The following is an 18,903-nucleotide window of genomic DNA, read 5'->3' as shown; positions in this document are numbered from 1 at the left end:
CAATGAAATCTAGTCGGGGCAGGAGACAGTCCGGAAAAACTATAAGGTGGTCATTAGAAAACCAGAATTTGGAAGAAGTAGAAATGACACTCTACCTGGGGATAATGATAAATAAAAACTGCAACGAACAGGTGCACTACTCTCTGATCCGGGTAAAACTAGTGGCTCTGACAAACCAAGGGATTTGCATACATCGCAGATATGGGAAGTTCTCTTTAACCCCAATTGTAACTTTTTACAAGCAAAAAGTGGTGGCGGTCATCACTTATGGCACGGAAGCACTCTTAGCCCTTAGATGGGAGGTTTGGAATCTCTGTGAAGCGTATTTTTGCCGTAAAATTTTGCGCCTACCAACCTCACTACCAGTGGAGCTCATTAGAACTGAGCTCAGACTCCAATCAATAAACTCTGTCGTACTTTGTAAAACCCTATCATTGTATAGAAAGTGCATTCTGGATACACCACCAAAACCATTTGAAATTCTAGCCCAGACGAACATCCTAAATGAAGACAAAATGCTTAATGATTGGAAAAGCAGATGTAAGACTCAGTTGGAGCAAGTAAATCTCGGAGAGGATACCCTAAAGAATAACCCGGATAAAGCAAAAAGAGTGATTCGGGAAAAAGATTGGGAGGAAACCCAGGAAGAAAGATTGAGAAGAAATCTATGTTATAACATCATCTGGGAAAATAAAGGCTTGAACATCTTACCTCCATATCTGTTGAAATTTCCAACTGAGCATTACCGGGACCTGCTGCTGCGTTGCAGACTCAACATCTGGAATAGCAGAGAAGTGAAATGGAAAAGAAGACAAATTGACAGAACAGCTGCATATTGTTGGTTCTGTAAACGGAAGGACCAACTGGAAACGATAAGACATGTTATGTTAATTTGCCCAGCTTTAAAATGCAAAAGAGAGATCTATATGGGAAGCTACATAATGAATATCACCGAAGAGACGGAAGAAAACTTTTGGGAAAGAATCCTCACTGTGGAAAAAATAGGCAAAACTCTTGATGCATTGAAATTTGTTGAAATGTTGAACTTGAATCAGGAGGAGTAAGGATCTGATCTGTAAGAGAACGATATGAGTAGTCCTAGATAATTAAGTATTGAGTTACCTTGATTGTCCAAATCTTGAATTAATGGAGCAGTGGACCATAAGATAACGGAGAGACTAGGACAATGATTTGGTAATTATTGCCTGATGAAAATTGGAACTAAGGAAGTTTTAACAAAGGAACAATGTTTTTTACTAAAGGAATAAGGATGTAATGTTTAAGGTTTAACTATACTTAACCAATAAAACAAAAAAACAAAAAATAGTGGGAAGAACTATTCTCGGCATCTTCACCAACTCCTGTACGTAAGCCTTCGGAAGCATCCCTGGGCCATCCAGCGGACTGACCAGCCTACACAGGAACCTTGCTCTGTTACCACTGTCTGGCTGCTGCTGAAATCTGAGCCCTCAACACTCTCACACGATTCGTACACTTGGCGTTCCCAGGTCTGAAGTGAGAAGTGTACATTGGGCCTGGAATACAAGCGGCTGCCGAATTGCCCTGCTGAGGTAACCATCTGTGCCTGTTCACTGCGTTTGGGACACCCTCGACCCTGACTTCTACTGCCGCGGAATCTACATGGCACCGAGACATCGCTCTGATCGCATCTGAACCTGCCAGCGAAGAAACTAACTCGGAGAAGCCTGGGTCTGCCTGCTTCTTGGACCGGTGAGTAGTCAATACCCTCAACCGGTCTCCCTCCTGCAGGAGCCTGTGGCTTTCCCCCGCTGTTGAAAAGCAGCACCCCTTTCTCCGTACTCGTGCCCTGCTTCTGCCCACAAGTGGAGGCTGCGCTTGAGTAGCGGAGGTCTGTTCGCCATCGTTTGTCCACCTCTCTGAACTGCCTGATTTCCCCAAAGAGACACTCCTTGGCCCGTTGGCACCCGCGTGTGCAGGTACTTTTGAGCACAAGGCTCCACTCTTCGTAGGGCTTGGACTTCCTTCTAGTTAGGTGGTCTCTGATGTCGAACTGGGCCTAACGATTACTTGCACTGCCTGTTTTCCTCCCCATCTAGGTGGTCTGCATATTTCGTGTTTCTAACTCGTTAGACCCCTCGGTCTTGTATATATATTGTATTGATTGTGATGTGTTGGTTTACTTGAGTTCTACCGTGATTCTTTACTATGGTCGATGTTACAAAGGCCTTGTAATAAATGTGTCTATATTTTTAATATAACACCTGCCTGGAGTAATTTGTAAGCGTCCTTGCTTTGTGTGCTCATTGCGGGCTTTCAGTCACCCTCACCCCTCTTGAGACCTAGTCTTGACCGCCGCCATCGCTACCCTGATTGGTCTGGCTTGTCCAGAGGTTACCCTGTTCCAAGAAACTAGGCTGGCCTTCTGAACCTCTGCCCCTCCAGGACAGAGTTCATAAATCCATCTTAACAGGGAGTGAGTCTAACTCAGTGTCCTGCTGTGTGGGCTCGGGGTAAACAGAAATCAAGTCAGTGGAAAATGTATAAACTCACTTTAAGAACCTAGTCTCACCATTATGGAAATGGACACAGCACTGCAGTCATAGAACCGATCACCATACATCAATCAATATATATCATAAAAAATAACATGTTTATTGAGTTTTTTTATATACATTTATTTCAATATATTAAAAAACAGAATTAAATAGCCAAAAACTTGTGCAATGCATAAGGTTAGGTCATATGATTTAAGAGATAAAGTGCATACTGTGGTAAAGTGCCAATGTCAATTGTAAACCTCAAAGGAATATCGACAGAAAGTACATCAATCTAAATAGATTCCCAAACGGAGAACACCAGGGTAACTGGGGGGTATCTCCGAGTGAAGGGGATCACTCAATCGGGGAAGCCCACAGAAACTCTAAGGGAGTTCTAATGTGCAAACAGCAAAACTATGTTAATGGCACATGCTGAACAATGCAGCGAAACAAGATGGAATCATTGTCATAATCATCAAATTAGAGGACCAATTGTAAAAACTCAATACCAGGGTAAAAACACATCTAAAGGGCATACATATAAAAGTACAAGTTAGCGATGCTGTGTGGGCTCCTCATCCCATTCTTCCTCACTACACTCTGGTGTGGTGGACTGTGATCCTCTGGGGTCTGAATAGTAAGCCATCTTCCTTATGTTAGCAAGGCTAACTTCTGGGGAGTCAGCTAATGAAACGTGGCTCTAAAGCAGAGTTAATATTGCTAGTACCTCTGCACCTTCCTAACTGCTCAATTGGTAAATGAGCGCGCGAGTAAAAGTCTGTATTTCTTTTTTTGTAACTTTTTTTTTGTTTTGTTCCATTAAACTGCTGGGGGTGAACTGCTCTGCGCTCCGTGCCGTCTGAAGTCGAAATGCATGAGCGTTAGGAAGACCCAGAGGATTCTGGGAAGCTTAACAGTCTCCCGCTCCTCCAGGTTCTAGAGACCACCGTATTCAACGGCGCAAAATCGTGTGAGGAATGAAAAGCGGGGCCGGCTGCCTGCTGCAGACTGGATCGCTCGCGGCTCCGGCTCAACTCTTCACAACTATGTGAAAACCAACACCAGAAGTGCGAACCGCATGCACACGTACCGATGGATAAACTGACAAACACAATTCACACTCTTTGCGTAGCAGCGGAAATAACCTCAGTAAATATACAGTAATCCTTACATTCAATTAAGAAGCTTAACACGCTAGTGCAACGTTGCCTTGCTAGTACTTAGTACCATTGTGACAAAAACTTATGCTAAAATCACTGCAATGCTGTAAATAAGCGCAGACGTATAAAAAAGTACTTATCTTTCCCAGGCAGCAAAAAGAAAGAGGAAGGGACCTGGGGCTGAAGGCTCTTATACCTTGGGCAAGGTACTGATAGGGTGACAGGAGAAGGTCAGGATTACTAGGGCCCAGAGGATCATGGAGCTCGTAGTCCCTTTGGAACATTCCTTGAAATTTTTGCACGTGAACTTTAAACTTGGTTTTGTCAGATTTTCCTCCAAAGGCATAGAGTAAAACCGTAAATGTCCAGTTAAAGTTCATGTGTTAAAGTGCTGATAGGGCAGTATTAAAGAAAATAAAGCATAATGCGAGCCGCCTGTCTTGCCATAGAATTCTTTTACGATCCACTGTAAATGGAGATTAAATCACTGCAGAAAATGTTAAATAGTAAATGATGTGCTCTATTTAAAGACATTCCAAGTCCTTACTAATGGATAGGAAAAATCTAAAGCAAGCCTATAAGTTTGTTTGTTTGTTAAAGCGCACCACACCCCATGGTATCTGGGCGCGTTACAAGACAGCTTGGAATTACTGTAATTGCATACACAGTAGTAGTAACAGCACAAAATGAGTACATAACAAATAAAGTATAAGCATACAATGCAGATGAAGGTTAGGCAAGGCAGCTTTAACAAAGGAAGTACGCCAATAGTAGTAAGGCATAAAAAATAGGGGATTGGGAATTCAGTGATAAGTGCTTATACAAGGAGAGGACAGGATGAAAGATTCTGATACTCTTAAGTGATCAGGTGGCTAATGTCATTCAAGGAGAGCCATTTTTTAGTGTTGGACCTGAAGCTGTGTGGAAGGTCTGTTTGGTGCGCAGATGAAGGGGAAGAGTGTTCCAGGCTTGGGCTGCTTGCACAGGGAAGCTGATGCCGCCAGCTCTTTTCAGGTTAAATCGTGGAACTGAGATACAGAAGGAGTTAATAGATCTTGTCGGTCTAGATGAGGTTTTCATGGTGATTTTGTCTTTCAGATACTGTGGGGCCACATTGTTGAGACATTTGTATGTAATGGAGACTAATTTGTAGTAGATCCTGTCCTTAATGGAGAGCCATTTGTGGATCCTTCTAGTATTGGAGATATGGGGCCTCATTACAAGTTTGGAGGTAGCCGTGCCTCTAATACGGGCAGGCTACCTCCAAACTTGCGAAAAAATCTGGCACCCGCAAATGGGCAATTACCGGGTCATGCCGAGTTTGGCAGACCCGGTAATTGCCCATTCGCGGGTGCTGTAAATAAGTGACTCCCCATCCCCATTCGGCCCCAGGGAATGGGGAGGGTGGTAGCACCAGTACCGTTAATAACGGTACTGGTCTTACCATCATGTTCTGCTTGCGGGTGCTGGTACGGCCACTAGGTCAGACCTGGTGGCTGCAAGGGCACCAACAAGCAGAACTTGTAGTATGGCGGTATGGTAGCAACGGTGCCGGTAGCGATGCCGTTGTTGCCTTAACACCCTACTTGTAATGAGGACCATAATCTCTCCTTGGGATGCTCAAGGCTGTTCTGAGAGCATTATTTTGTAGAGTTTGGAGTTTGCTCAAGACTTGTTTATTTGCTCCTGCATTCAGAGCGTGGCAATAGTCAAGTTTTGACAAGATTAAAGCTCTCGCTAGTCTGATGCAGCTGTTGATAGATAGGTAAGGTTTACAGGCACGTATAAGCTTTCATGTGTAGGCAGTAGCTGACTAGTTTTCTGAAGTTCAAGTTGGAATCTAGGTAGAAACCTAAGGTTTTAGTTTCCTAGGCAGTTTTAATAATGTTGCTGTCTGTGTTAAAGGACGAGTACTGGGGGTCTAGTTTGTTAATGTTAGTAGGGGCGCCTAAGATAAAAATGTCCGTCTTCTCATCATTCAGGCAGAGGTTGTGGGCTGCAATCCATGCCTGAATGATAAGGTATATTTTGTTTAGTAGCGCAAGGGCAAGGTCCAGTTCATAGTTTCCAGATAGAGGTATGAGTATCTGGGTGTTATCTGACTAGTTTGTATAGATGACGCCCAAATGATACAGTTTGTCAAATAGAGGCTTAGTAAATGTATTGTACATGGTTGGAGAGACACATGAGCCTTGCGGCACTCCACATGTAATAGGGACTGGGTCTGCAGCGGCAGAGGGTGAGAAGGCTCATCGATCTATTGCTTAGAAAATATTTATTCCAGTCTGCAGCCTCTTGTGAGAAGTTTGCCGCTGATGACAGGTGTTTGCAGAGTATGTTGTGGTCAACCAGATCTATCATCTTTCAGTTGATCTATTTGCATTTTCAAATCGATTAGTGCGGTTTCCGTTCCGTGGAGAGGCCAGAAGCCCGATTGTCTGAGCCCTAAGAGGTTATTGGCCTCTGGGTACTGCTGGATTTGGATGTATGCCGCTTTATCAATTATTTTAAGTAAAAAGGGTACAGTTGTTATGGGCCTATAATTCGTTGGAATGGTGGGGTCGAGTGAAGCTTTCTTTAATAAAGGTAACACCCAAGTGTCTTAGAGGTTTGCGGTTACCTGGCATGTTCTAAAGGAGGCGTTTATTAATTTAGTGATAAAAGGAGCAAGGTCTCTGGCTGCTTCTTTAATTATTAGTGCCGGGCATATGTCGCCTTGGCATCTCAAGGGTTTCAAGGAAGCAATGATTTTTTCGGCCTCTGAAGTGGCAACTTGTGCAAATTTGAATTCTTGAAGTGTATTAAGGGCTGGGTTTTTTGTGGCTTCTGTGAGGTCTCTAGGCTACCGATGTTGAGCCGTTTGGTTGCTATTTTGTTTTATAGGGTAGTGATTTTGTTGGCAAGAGCATTTTGAATGTCAGTACACCATTCTTTGTTTTTTGGGTTGGAGTTGTCGGGGACTATGGGTGATTCTAGTTCCCTCAGGATTACAAATAGTTCCTTTGTACTGGATCTAGCATTCTGAATCCTATTGTTGTAGGTTTCTTGTTTGGTCCTGATAATTTCAGCTTTGTAGTAAGCAGATATTTCGGTTACTTTGTCATTGTTTTCTTTTGAAGGTAGATTTTTCCATTTAGTTTCCATTTTTCTTTTTTCTAGTCAAAGTGCCTTCAAATGAGGGGTTAACCAAGTGTTAAGATGGGCTTTATGCTTACTCTTTCGAAGTTTGGAAGGGGCAATGGAGTCTAAAGCTTGGGTCATGGTGTTGTTAAATACGTATCAGTTCTTCTGGGTCTTGTGATTTAGTAGAGTTCAAGTTCGGGATCAGGATAGGCATCAACTTATCAGTGGTGATATTGCGTTTGTTTCTAGTGAGGAAGGGTGGCGTGATAGTGTTAGATTTGGTAACTCACTGATTGCCGCAGATAGTGCAGGAGATGAGAGAATGATCAGTCCATGTCAAGGGTTCAATAGGCGTAATGGAAGTAACACAATTGTGGTCGGCCATCCAGTCTAGTGTTCTTCCCTTTTCATGAGTAGGTTGGCTAATTCTTTGTGTAAAGTCTAGTTCTGTTAGTGAGTCAGCAAGTAGTTTAGCTGAACGGTCATTAGGGTCTGAGAAACCTAAGTTGAAATCACCTAGTACTAAGATGTGTGAAGTGGTTTGGTGTAAAATAAGAATTTTATTATGTACATAATAAGTCACGAAAATATATTGATTTTGTGAAAATATGGCATTTGCATTTCTTCTATTAAACAATACCCCAGCAAAACATACGTTTTCAGGAAAGAGTTGCCATAGTAGTTAAGTGACTCCACGTTTGCAAGTCCTTTAAATTAAACACTAATGCAAAAGTGACAGAAATTGTACCTTTCTCAAAAAAGAAGTGCAAGAGGCTCAGGATGTTTGTGCCCTGAGAGTTACTATGTACACAGCACAACATTTTGTTTCTATGTATGATAACTTCATGGTTCTTCTCTATTTATCCTTTGAGGGGCTGAGGGTTTATGAATATGATAATCCTTTTCCTTCGTCAATTTCTAAAATAAATTGCAGAAACATTCCCATTGTAATATCCATAGGTAGAATAGCCTGAATGTGCTTATTATTTCTTTTAGAACAGTATTTGATGTTAATTCTCATGTGTTTGCTGACTGTTCTTTTTTCTTTAAGGATTCCTATCCAAGATATCTAAAGTCGGATCTATACAAGGGCTTGTTGCATCAAGCAGTCATTCCCCCAGAGACCAAGAAAGGGTAAGCAAGGTCTATTTTTGTCACTATCCATAATTTTTTTTGTTTTGTTTTCTGATACCTGAAAAATATGGATGATGTTGTGGCCTATTGGAGATGACAACTAGCTTTGGCAGTGGCAATTGGGAGTAGGCTTACTTGAAGTAGCCAAAGCGAAGTCCATGGGCCCCTCAAACTTTACTCCTGAAATTTACAGAAATTAAAGTGTGTTTGAAAATCCTTGTGATTACTCTTTAATCACCACCATTCTCCCATCAACCCTTACATAACATTCCCAGAAGGATAAATGGCTGGGAAGGCTTAGTTAGTATTTACATGTCTGGCTGGGTTTATAGTGACTATTTCGAATTAAATAATTTCGAATGCCAAAATGTTGAAAAAATGATACCTAAAAAAAAATGTAAAAAAAACATTTCGAATGTCTTTTTATTTTTTGTTTGAAATGGAGGGGGTTCCCCCCAACCCCCTTTTTTCTTTTTTTTAAACCCTTTTTCCTGACTCGCGAAACAAAAAAAACATGTAAATTAAAAAATAAGACATTTGAAAAAATTTTTAGGTATAATTTTTTTGACATTTTTGTCATTCGAAATTATTTTTTCGACATATTAACTGGATACCGTCTGGCTGCAGCATTGACAGCGTCTTTCCAATGACTGCGGAGCCAGAGATAATCCTTGATTCCAATGACTGCAGAGCCAGAGAGAATCCTTGCAGTGCCTGTGCGCATGGGTTTTCTCTGCATCTGCAGGTTCTGATTCTTTACTGTATGGGTAAAGTCCATCCCATTGTGGTGTTCTCAACCCAATGCAGGAACCCTGGACTGGCATCCCTCCCTTACAATCTGGTATTTTCAGCAGATTATGCCTGCCGATTCTGCACCTGAAGAAACCGGCACAGTCTGCTAAAATTAGTGCTGCAGTGTCAGCCACTATGAGGGCAGTTGTGGATCTGTTGCAGGTCTCCACTGTACAAATATGTACAGGGTGGAGATCACCACAAATTCATGCATGTATGCAAGTGGTTCCCTGATTCTACTGCCTTGCACCACATTGAATCCCTGATCCATCACTGCTGTGTGCAGAGGCAGATCAGCAACAGATGACATATCCCAACCACACAGGGGTACACTCACTCAGATGTATTTCTTCTAATAAATCTGCACCCACCAGAATCTGTCTGTGTTTGCACTGAGAAACAATTCCATTTGGGTTTGTACTATATCACTATTCCCTTCTACATTTTTTGTAATATTGCACAGTGAGTTCAAGAATTTGCAGCAGACATCTATGTGCAGTTCATCTATCACAAGTTCAAAGGCAGTCTGGGAAAGTGACACGGGTGCACAATCTTGGTGTTTCCGTGTTCCACTATGCAAAATGATCCCAGAAAGTGAGCCTTCTAACCAGGTCTCACTGTCCAAAGTTCCATAGTTAAAAAATGTATAGTACACGTGCATACTCTTGCTGGGCCCTGTCTACTAACATACCAGTAGCTGCATTGTGATTTGAAAACATTACAGCCAGATTAACTTGTATATTCCTGAAGCAGCTTGTTGGAATCCAAATTATTCCAACAGCCATGTTCTGTATTTAGCAGTGGGCGCTGATGATTTCAACATCCTGATATACAGTCCAACCCCACAATGTTGGGCAAGAAACAGGCGGTTTTCTCAAAACAAATTTAATTTTCTTCAATTCAAATAGACAAATTAAAGATGGTTTCTAGACTGTATGCAGGCCAAATCACACAATGTTACACAATTAAAGGCATATAATCTACAGAAAACAAAAATAACCTACCTTTATGAATCTCACTATTTCTCACACAGATGCATTCATTTGCATGAAACATTTGTATATATCTTAAGCGTTAACTAACAAAAGACATTCTAATTTCAATTGTACCACTTGTCGGTCAGCATATAAAATTCCATGACTTCACAAAAAGTCTCCAAATTACACATACACTCCCATTTGCAAATGAATCAAAGAACTTTGCTGTTCTCAAAATTAATTATTGCAATTTTTATGGGAATAAAATTAAATCCTTTATACTTGCTCTCATCGCCCCTCCTTATTAAATGGTTATGGCCTTAACAGAATACACATTATTCACTGTGGTCTTATGTCAACTATATCTGTGATAAAGCTTGGGTACTTTCTAATGAACTGATGATTTTAAAGAGCTATGTTTTGTATTAAATTGAAATGTCACTTAATTTTACATACAGTGATACTTTGCTGTTTTTCCATTTAAATCAATGTATATTGATAACACCTTCTTAAACCCACACCCTATCCAGGACTTAGTAGGAAAATAGTTATAGAGAGCATGGATCATTTCTTTTGGGGAGATCATATACTCACTTTTGATTAGTCTCAGAGGCTTCAAACCAGGATAAAACCCCTGTGTGTTCCCAGGGGAGTCTCAGTCCTCATTAGCTAGCCTAGTGGACATGAATCATCCCCTGTGTGAGAAACCAGAGGGTGTTCCCCGTCTAGTCCCCGGGGATCTCTTGTTCAGGTGGTCAGGGCACAGCCATCGCCTTTGGATCCAGACCTTGGGGGTGGACCAGGGCAGGAGGATCACCTGGGTGAGGGTTCCTTGGGGATTGGGGGTGAGATACCCAATGGTAAGGCGAGGTATCCCTCCCTTTTCAACACCTTTACCCCGTCCTATTTTTTAGGATATTCCAATTCTGCCCCCACTTACTGCACAAACACTGAGCTGAGGAAGAGGAGGTCTGAGCGAAGAAAGACTAACACTCAAACATTACACCAGATATGTCCCGTTAGTATGGTCAGGTAGAGTCAGACAATTGACCACAATTGCATACACCTGATACCTATTCACTTTCCCCACATGGATAACAGGTGGAGTGCTGGGACACACTCTGAGCAAGGCAGGGCACAAGAAGGAGCAGTTCTTCTGGGACAGCAGCGAAGCAGGTGGAACATGACGGTAAGCCGAGAAACAGAATCAAGGAGTGGAGAGACCTTGGGCGTCCCGGCGAACAATCGTTACCTCCAAAGAATCTTGAAGGCTGCACAAGTGACCCCGGCGAAAGAGAAGTGTGAATCCGGCACTGTGTGCAAAAGATACCAGCAGCCCTCCCAGGTGAGCAACCAATTTGGGAAGGTGAAGCAGCAGCTGTGGTATCAACCTTGGCTCCTAGATCAAAGACGCGAGCACAGAAACCAGCACAGCCGGTGGGTTAAAGAAAGCCGTGAAAGGCTGTGTGGAAGATAAAATTTACAAGCGGCAACAGTGTATCATGAGAATGAAGATTGTGTGTATACTGGGAAGACACGAGTGAAAGTAAAATGTGATTAAGCTGCAAAAGTATTGCTGAACTGTGAATAAAACAGGTGAGACCTGGAGAGATAATAGAGTGGTCCGGCATAGCGAAAGTGCCCAATCAGAGGTCTCTGTTTAATATGCTTAGTGGTGCAAGCAGAAACATGAAAAGCACAGAAACCCATGAATGACAAATGTATCTGACATAAGTGGAAAAATGAATACGAAAAGTGAACTGTAATCGAAGTGGTCATGCTGAGGTATTCGTAAAACCCCTCACACATTTGAAAGTCTTCAATGAGGAAAGTAAACTGTGAGCAATTGTGATTTGGCGGGTCTGAGTCTGACTGAGGGAGACTTGTAGCGAACTGTGAGAAAGTGTGATCGGAAGGTCCGAGCCTGACATAGGGAGACTTGCGTGAACTATAAAGCCTGAAGTTTGTGAACTAAGAATCCTGGAGGAAAGGAACTTTTTATGTTGTTGAATGAACCCAAGGCATCCTGCGAATGAGAAACTTTGTGCAAACAAAGGACTTTGTGCGACCAAGAGACTTTTTACTATGGATGGCCCTTGTCCGTTTCCTGAGCTGCATACTTCTGTCTAAAGCCAGAGTGTGTTCTAAGAACCAAGTGTGCCACCTTATCCCATGCTAAAAACGTGAGGAAGGGAGATTTGCTCAGTTACCTTGACATATTGTTTTGAACACAGTTTTTTTCCTGTATATATACATCTTTCCCTATACACATTTATTGTGGTAGAGTAAGGGCAGGCAATTGGATTTTAGTATAGGCCATCTTGTTTTGACTGACACATGACTAGGACTGTTTTTTTTTTACTTTGATGGTTGAGAGTACTCCCATCTTTAGCTATAGGGTAAGTTAGGAGTTTTTCAAACCCCCTTCCAAGTTACAATAAAGGTTTTTGAACTTGCCAATCTTGTGTCTGTGTCTATTTGTGATACCATGCCTCCTTTACACCTGGAACAGGATCCTCTGCTTCTGAAGCCCTTAAGTTGAGCCTTCTCTTTAATCCATACAATAAGAACAGTTGGTGTTCTTTTCTATAACTCCTTCCAGTGTCAGAATGTTCTCCTCTGTGCTCCCACTATATTTAAAATGTCCCAAATTACCACTGTGTCATAATTATATCAGACTGTGTGATTGGATATGTTTTTCCATTGGCCTATCTCATAGTTAGACACTCTCATTGAACACACATTCCAATCTTCATTGGATGATTATAATCTATATACCTATGATCAAACAAGGTGGGAGCCTAAAACCACTAATACATTAGATGGCAAATTCATTTTTGTTCCATAATTCATGTCAGCAATAAGCTAATTCAATGAAATCCAGATTATTGCTTTTCTTGACAATGGGCCCAACCTCACATTCATAAGTCTTATCATTCAGACATTATAAGGAACATTCACTTTTGCATGCAGGCTCAATGTCACATCTGCGATGTTTTAAAACCAAGAGAAATATGCATACCTAAGCGTGCCCTATAGTTTCATGGTCGGTAAATGAGTTAATTGAAAAGCTCTCTGTGAGGCCTTGATTCATAATTAATGTAAGTCATTTGACCGGGTTCTTTTTGTTTTGCTGCATTAGACCAACACAATATTGAATAGATGTTATGGTGATGGATGTTTCAATATGTCATGTTAAGTGTAAGGAAAGGGTTTGAAGCTGGCATTAAAAAGAAAGAGTTTAACCACCAATGTTAATCTCTACATGGACTGAACATTCTATTTTTTTGGAATGTTAGTACTTTTAACACTCTCCCCTGGAAGACTCCCGAAAGTGGGAAGGGTAGAATGCTCTGGGTTGAAACCCTTGTCAACTTGAAATCGGCACAGTATCAGGCTGAAACAAACACCAATGCTATTCAAAATAACACAATAGAATCATTGCTTTTCCACACTTTACACTGTGGTTATTATTTAAATCCACTGTATTAGTATTGGCTTTTTACATTAATCGGATAATTATAGCAAAAATAAAACATTGCATTAAAAAAGTCTGAATGAGTAATGATTCCTGTCCTTCATTAGATGTACAGTGAGAAATACATGAACGCACCATTCAGAACACTTGACAACATCCTTCTTCTAGACATTTTATAATTTTAAAATCCACTGTAATGTAGTCTTTGTTCTACGATTAACACAGTCATATTTTTGACAGACTTGGGCCTTTTTGCACTTTTAGAAATTCAGTTCAATTTTAATATTGGTAAAAAGACAGTTGTTTGGTGAAATGTACTCAAAGGTCCAATGTGTCAAGTGCTCAGATGCACAGTTGATTATCTGCACGTCCCAGGCACACCCGTGTCATGATATTGAGTAAGAGGTGCAAATCATAACTCATGTGATGCATTTTTATGGCGCCTCTCTCACTTAAACTTGAAATAGTCTCCATTGATCTTTGATTCTCCACACACTGAGCCATCTTCCTCATACCTAAAAGGAGTAGCATAGTTTCCAGTTTTTCGGCATCAGTTTTCTTTAGGGAAATAGTCTTAAGTTCCATTTATGTTGACCTTGTGTAGTACAATTCTCTATAGCATGATACCCCATTATTTACACATTCTAATATGTCACTGACATTGAACTATGAACCAAGTTAGTTTTTGTTTAATATAGCAGGCTATATATAACTGATAGCACATCGAATGTATGATTTCTGTGGGGTTGAAATTACTCACTCACTTTATTCCTACACAAGGTGGCAAAGCTCCTGCAACCTCCTAAATTTCTGTCTCTGTCTCACACTGTTCCCTCGCCCCATCATCAGAACGCCCTCACCCTGATATCAAATACACAAACAACATAATTGCATTGAAGTATGGCTTGTACCTCCAACTCCTATACTTGCAAGGGACACCAAGCACATTCTTGACACCCTCGTTCCCATCTCTCTGACCTCCACTGTCTGTATGCTTTCTGACATCTCTCTGAAAACACTTGGCTTTGGTCTCCTGATATTCTGTTCTCTGTCCTACTGTTTATCCACCATCCCCAATGAGATTTTGCGAAAATGTTATGTCTGTGTCTCTCCCATGTAGTGCAGAGAGTGCCTGAAAAATGTGTATGGTGGTGGTTCCCAGTCAGCCTGGACAACCCAAAAAATGCTCAAGTTGAAAGTGCAGGTAGCATGGAAAAACCATGTCTTTTGTCTTGTGGCCCTGTTAAAATGTAGTTCTCCCTGTCACTATTGTCATTTTAAAGTAGCTGGTACAAGAGCTAGGAGCATAACATAGCATTTATTAAATTGAACCAGCACAACACTGAGAAAGACAATCGCAATACATCAATCCATAGTCAAAATACAGCTACGATTATGAAGATTTCTTTGCTTTAAATCCCACACGTCAAGTGGAGTGGGGTTGGTTTGTAGTAATTGTAGTAGTGAAATTGATAGCTCTTGTAATTGACTGCTGGGATGGGTGAAGAGTAACTGTAATATGACAAGATGAGACTTATGTTTGTGCTGCTACGGTTCTGAATTTCAACATAGGTCTCTTCCAGTCTTCTCTTACAGTCAAATACAATAGCTGTAGCAGCACTAAATACTCAATCTGACTGTGCACTAGGGGGGGCAGCTTTGGAAGTTGGGACCAGCTTGCAAATTCCATGGCTACTCTAACAAGTGGTGCTGGCTAAATAGGCCTCTTCCTAAATGACTACTGCAGTGGATCATCATCCTATACCATATGAGACATTGTCAAGTAGCTAAGCTCCAACACCCCCTGCCCCTGGACAGACCATCACCTCGTACACTTCTACATCCCTGTGGGAATCAAACCCTTACCTACTAAAGCGGTTCCCCCAGTGATGGCCAGATCCACCAGGCTCCTCATTAAGGAAAGGCTAATCCCTCTTCTTAAGGCTGCACAAGCACTAAAACCCCCATTCTCCACAGACCCAGTGGATTTGGCAGATCTGTACAAAACTACCATCAAAACAGCCCTGGACACCATTGCACCTTTACTGCCGAAAAAGGCGAAAAATAAGAAACACGCTAACTCATGGTTCTCTCATAAATGACTAGACCTCAGAGCCAAGAAACAACTGGCCCTCACTACATGGAAATCCCACCCATCTCCCACCTCACTAGAGGTGTACAAAACACTCGCATCTCAGTACAAAAAAGAAACCACCTCAGCCAAATCATGATCATACAACTCCTGAATAGACAACGCGAAGTCTGAGTCTAAGGAACGGTTCGCTATATATAAAGCTGCCATCCCCGCCAATTAACACCCAAGAAACAGTAAAAGATAAAGCATGGTGCAACACCATTCAAAAGGCCATATTAAATAAAATAAACACCCTCCAAGAAAAAATAAAAGCCCACCTCAATGGCCTCCCGAACCGAAAACCAACTCACACTCCACATCTAAGCATCACCCTGACAAAATAGTCAAACAACTATTCTCATTCAGAGAAGTGACTGAAACTGAAGTCATAGCGCTCATGAAAGGAATCAAACACTCTTCCTGTAAGGGAGACACCTACCCTGCATCCTTGATGATTAAATATTGCACAGACCCTCTTGCCCCTTTTCTCACTGCCTTCATACACTTCTCACTATCGTCAGGTGTTGTTCCACTCTCCCTCAAAGAATCATGGGTCCGGCCGCTTCTGAAAAAACCTTCTCTTGATCCAGACCAACCTAACAACTACAGACCGATAACCACCGTCCCTTTCCTGCTAAAAATATTAGATAAGGCAGCATACCAATAGATCCAACAATACCTAGAAACCAACAAGATCCTTGGCAAAAGGCAATCGGGCTTCTGGCCACGCCACGGGACCGAGACAGCCCTTCGAGATTTTAAAATGTAGTTACGGGAAACCAGCACTGCTTCTATTCCTGGACCTCTCCGCTGCACTCGAGCTTGTGGACCACAAAATCCTCTGCAAACATCTCAAAGATGCTGCACAATTCTCCCAACAAGCTACATCTTGGATCACCTCCTTCCTCGAAGGAAGACTCGTGAGAGTATTCTCCGACCAGGACTGCGCAACCCCTACTCCCATCCACTACGGAGTGCCCAGGGATCCTGCACGTCACCCACCCTTTACAACATTTTCACCCTTCCCCTTTTCAACGGCCTTAACGATCACGACATAGCATACACTAACTATGCCGATGATACTCCGATTCTTCTCCCACTCACTGGCTCTTATGAACAAGATGCAGCCACACTCAACAAGATCAATGCTATCATCCAGGCTTGCATGGCGGCTAATGGTCTTTGTCTCAATGGAGACAAGACAGAAATACTTCTGGGTAGGTCCCAAACAAGTCCTCAGCAAAATGGATAGGAAGTACGCATACTTCAACATTGACAACACGACCATTACCACTGCAACAGCCACCAAAACTCTACGGGTATACCTAGATGCCACACTCTCCATGTCTCCATGTCACGCCAAGTGAACGTGATAGCATCTTCTGCGGTACTAACGACGAAGATCATTAATGATGTCAAACCATACCTCTCCCCTAAAAACTGCCTAGCCATAGCAAGGGCAACAGTGGGGGCAAAGTTAGATTACTGCAACGTCCTCTTCCTAGGCACATCCTCCAAAAACCTGATTAAACTACAAACTACACAAAACAATGCACTAAGAGCTGCCCTCAGCATTCCCAATAGAGAGTACATCTCCCAAGCTAGACGAAATGCACACTGGCTCCCAGTAAAAGAGCGCATTCTTTTCAAATCTCTCTCCATCAAACACGCATGCCTATCTCAAACAGCCCCGCCGTACCTGTCTGAAGTTATCCATAGAAATATGTCAATCAGACTTAAACGGACCCAACACTGCAACCAGCTCATGGTCCCAACCCACAAAAGACTCAAAGCAGGAGGATACAGCTTTGCCCTCCTAGCCCCCAAGAATTGAAATGCGCTAACACCCGCCCTCAGGAAAGAACCATCAATCTCCTTATTCTGCAGGGCACTCAATACACAACTCTTTCAGTAGCCCCACACCCCAAGAGAGACCCATACGCACTGCTACTTCTGTATCTAAAACCTCCAGGTAGCCGGACCTTCAATCTGCTTGCTAAAGTCAAATAAGTATCCTGTACTCTGTACCTCCTTATGTTAACTGTCTTGACTGAACATGTCTCACTATGCTGTAATGTATGCATTGACTGAATATGTCTCAGTATGCTTTAATAAATGCGTTCAAGCAAATGTAATGTTCTACACAAACCAAGTATCCTGTAACAGTGCCACGATGCCCTTGGGCTGCTGGCGCTTTATAAATCTAAATAAATAAAAATAAGCATCCCCCATTTAAGTTCTCAAGCTCTGCTGTATCTTCTTTTACACCCATTCTCATTCAGATTGCCAAATTGAGTGAGCGGTGTATCCATCATATTCTGTCTTCAGCCTTTCACTACAATTAGTAGTGTTCAAGGGATATGAGTCATGTGGTGAAGGAGATGGGAACCATGTACATTCGGATGTTAAAGAAATGTTTGTGATCATGGGTGTTGGTGTGTTGAGCACATGGGGTGTTGCATTTTCTTCCTATCTTCTTCTTGCAATTTAATGTCCACTCACTGTGTAAGTTCTTGATTGCACATTTTAACCAGGTCTCATTCTGCTTGGTGCTCAGAGTTTGCATACAGCTGAAAAGTAGCCACTTAATTCTTGTAACCTGTGACAAGAATTTGTTTATTTAATATTTGGAACGCACTGAAAGCCTGCAGGCATCAGGGTGCACATAAACACATGATACAGAAACATCAAAAAACAAGACAGAGGAAAGAAGAAGGCCTATTGACGAGAGGCAAGGATTAGTTGTACTGTACAACTGTTGAAATGAGGTCTGGAATTATTTGTATTTTTTTTCCATTGTGGCACCACCCAACGGTTGAGAGCACATTAGCGACCACATTGTATAAACCTCACCAAGTATTTCATGGTCCCTTCATGGGCCTTGTTAGGGAGAATTCTCATAAATGTGCTAATTCCCTTCACCTTAGAGACCCCCAGCAATTTTCTGGATTTTGAGGACTTTATATTTTTTTTATCTGGAGAGAGCGTGAGCCTTTTTTCCCACTCTCATGTATTTTGATGTGTGTTTTACTCTTGTGTTCTTTGATTATGGAGTTTTATAAAACTCCATAAGCATCATCTTTTCATTTAGTTACACAGCACCTTCAGTGTAGTGACACAGGGAATACCTTCTCTGGGATAAACTACTGTTTACCAGAGAAAGTAAAGGTAAATTGACTTTACTAGTCTTTTTAAATTCCTAGACCTAGCACACGCTATCTTCCCATGGAGTGCTGGATGGGTTACCTAGCATCTTCTATGTCTAGAAACTCATCTAGCAGTCGAATGCTACCCTTTCCTATCAAAATGGCTGGTGGCAGTGGTTTTACAACGAACTACCATGATTTTTCCCGACCGCGTACACCGGTAGCAAAATCGTGGGAGTCCTGTTTTTCAAGATGGCGTCTGAGACCCCTGTGTTTAAACAGGCCCCTGTCTTCTTTTTTCGCCGTTTCTTTTTGGAAAGTTACTTCTAGAGTTTGCCTCTGTGTGCCAAACCAGGTTTTGTCCCTTTGTTCCTACGCCTTTGGCGGGCTTCAGGACTGAAGACCGCCTCTGGTGCCTGAGTGTCTGGGGTGGGCAGGAA

At 42.0% G+C, this 18,903-nt stretch overlaps 1 protein-coding gene across 1 annotated transcript in view; it reads left to right on the top strand.

Annotated features, from left to right (window-relative positions):
- Positions 1 to 18,903, top strand: part of RGS11 (regulator of G protein signaling 11) — a 4,320,935-nt gene that overhangs the window by 4,235,435 nt on the left and 66,597 nt on the right. Inside the window, exon 16 of the mRNA XM_069646770.1 lies at positions 7,854 to 7,936. Within this exon, the coding sequence (XP_069502871.1) occupies positions 7,854 to 7,936 (83 nt within the window). The remainder of the gene's footprint in view (positions 1 to 7,853; positions 7,937 to 18,903) is intronic.

This window comes from Ambystoma mexicanum, chromosome 2q (genome assembly GCF_040938575.1).
Source record: "Ambystoma mexicanum isolate Mex_15411 chromosome 2q, UKY_AmexF1_1, whole genome shotgun sequence".
NCBI classification, from domain to species: Eukaryota; Metazoa; Chordata; class Amphibia; order Caudata; family Ambystomatidae; genus Ambystoma; species Ambystoma mexicanum.
This window is presented reverse-complemented; position numbering and strand designations above follow the sequence as displayed.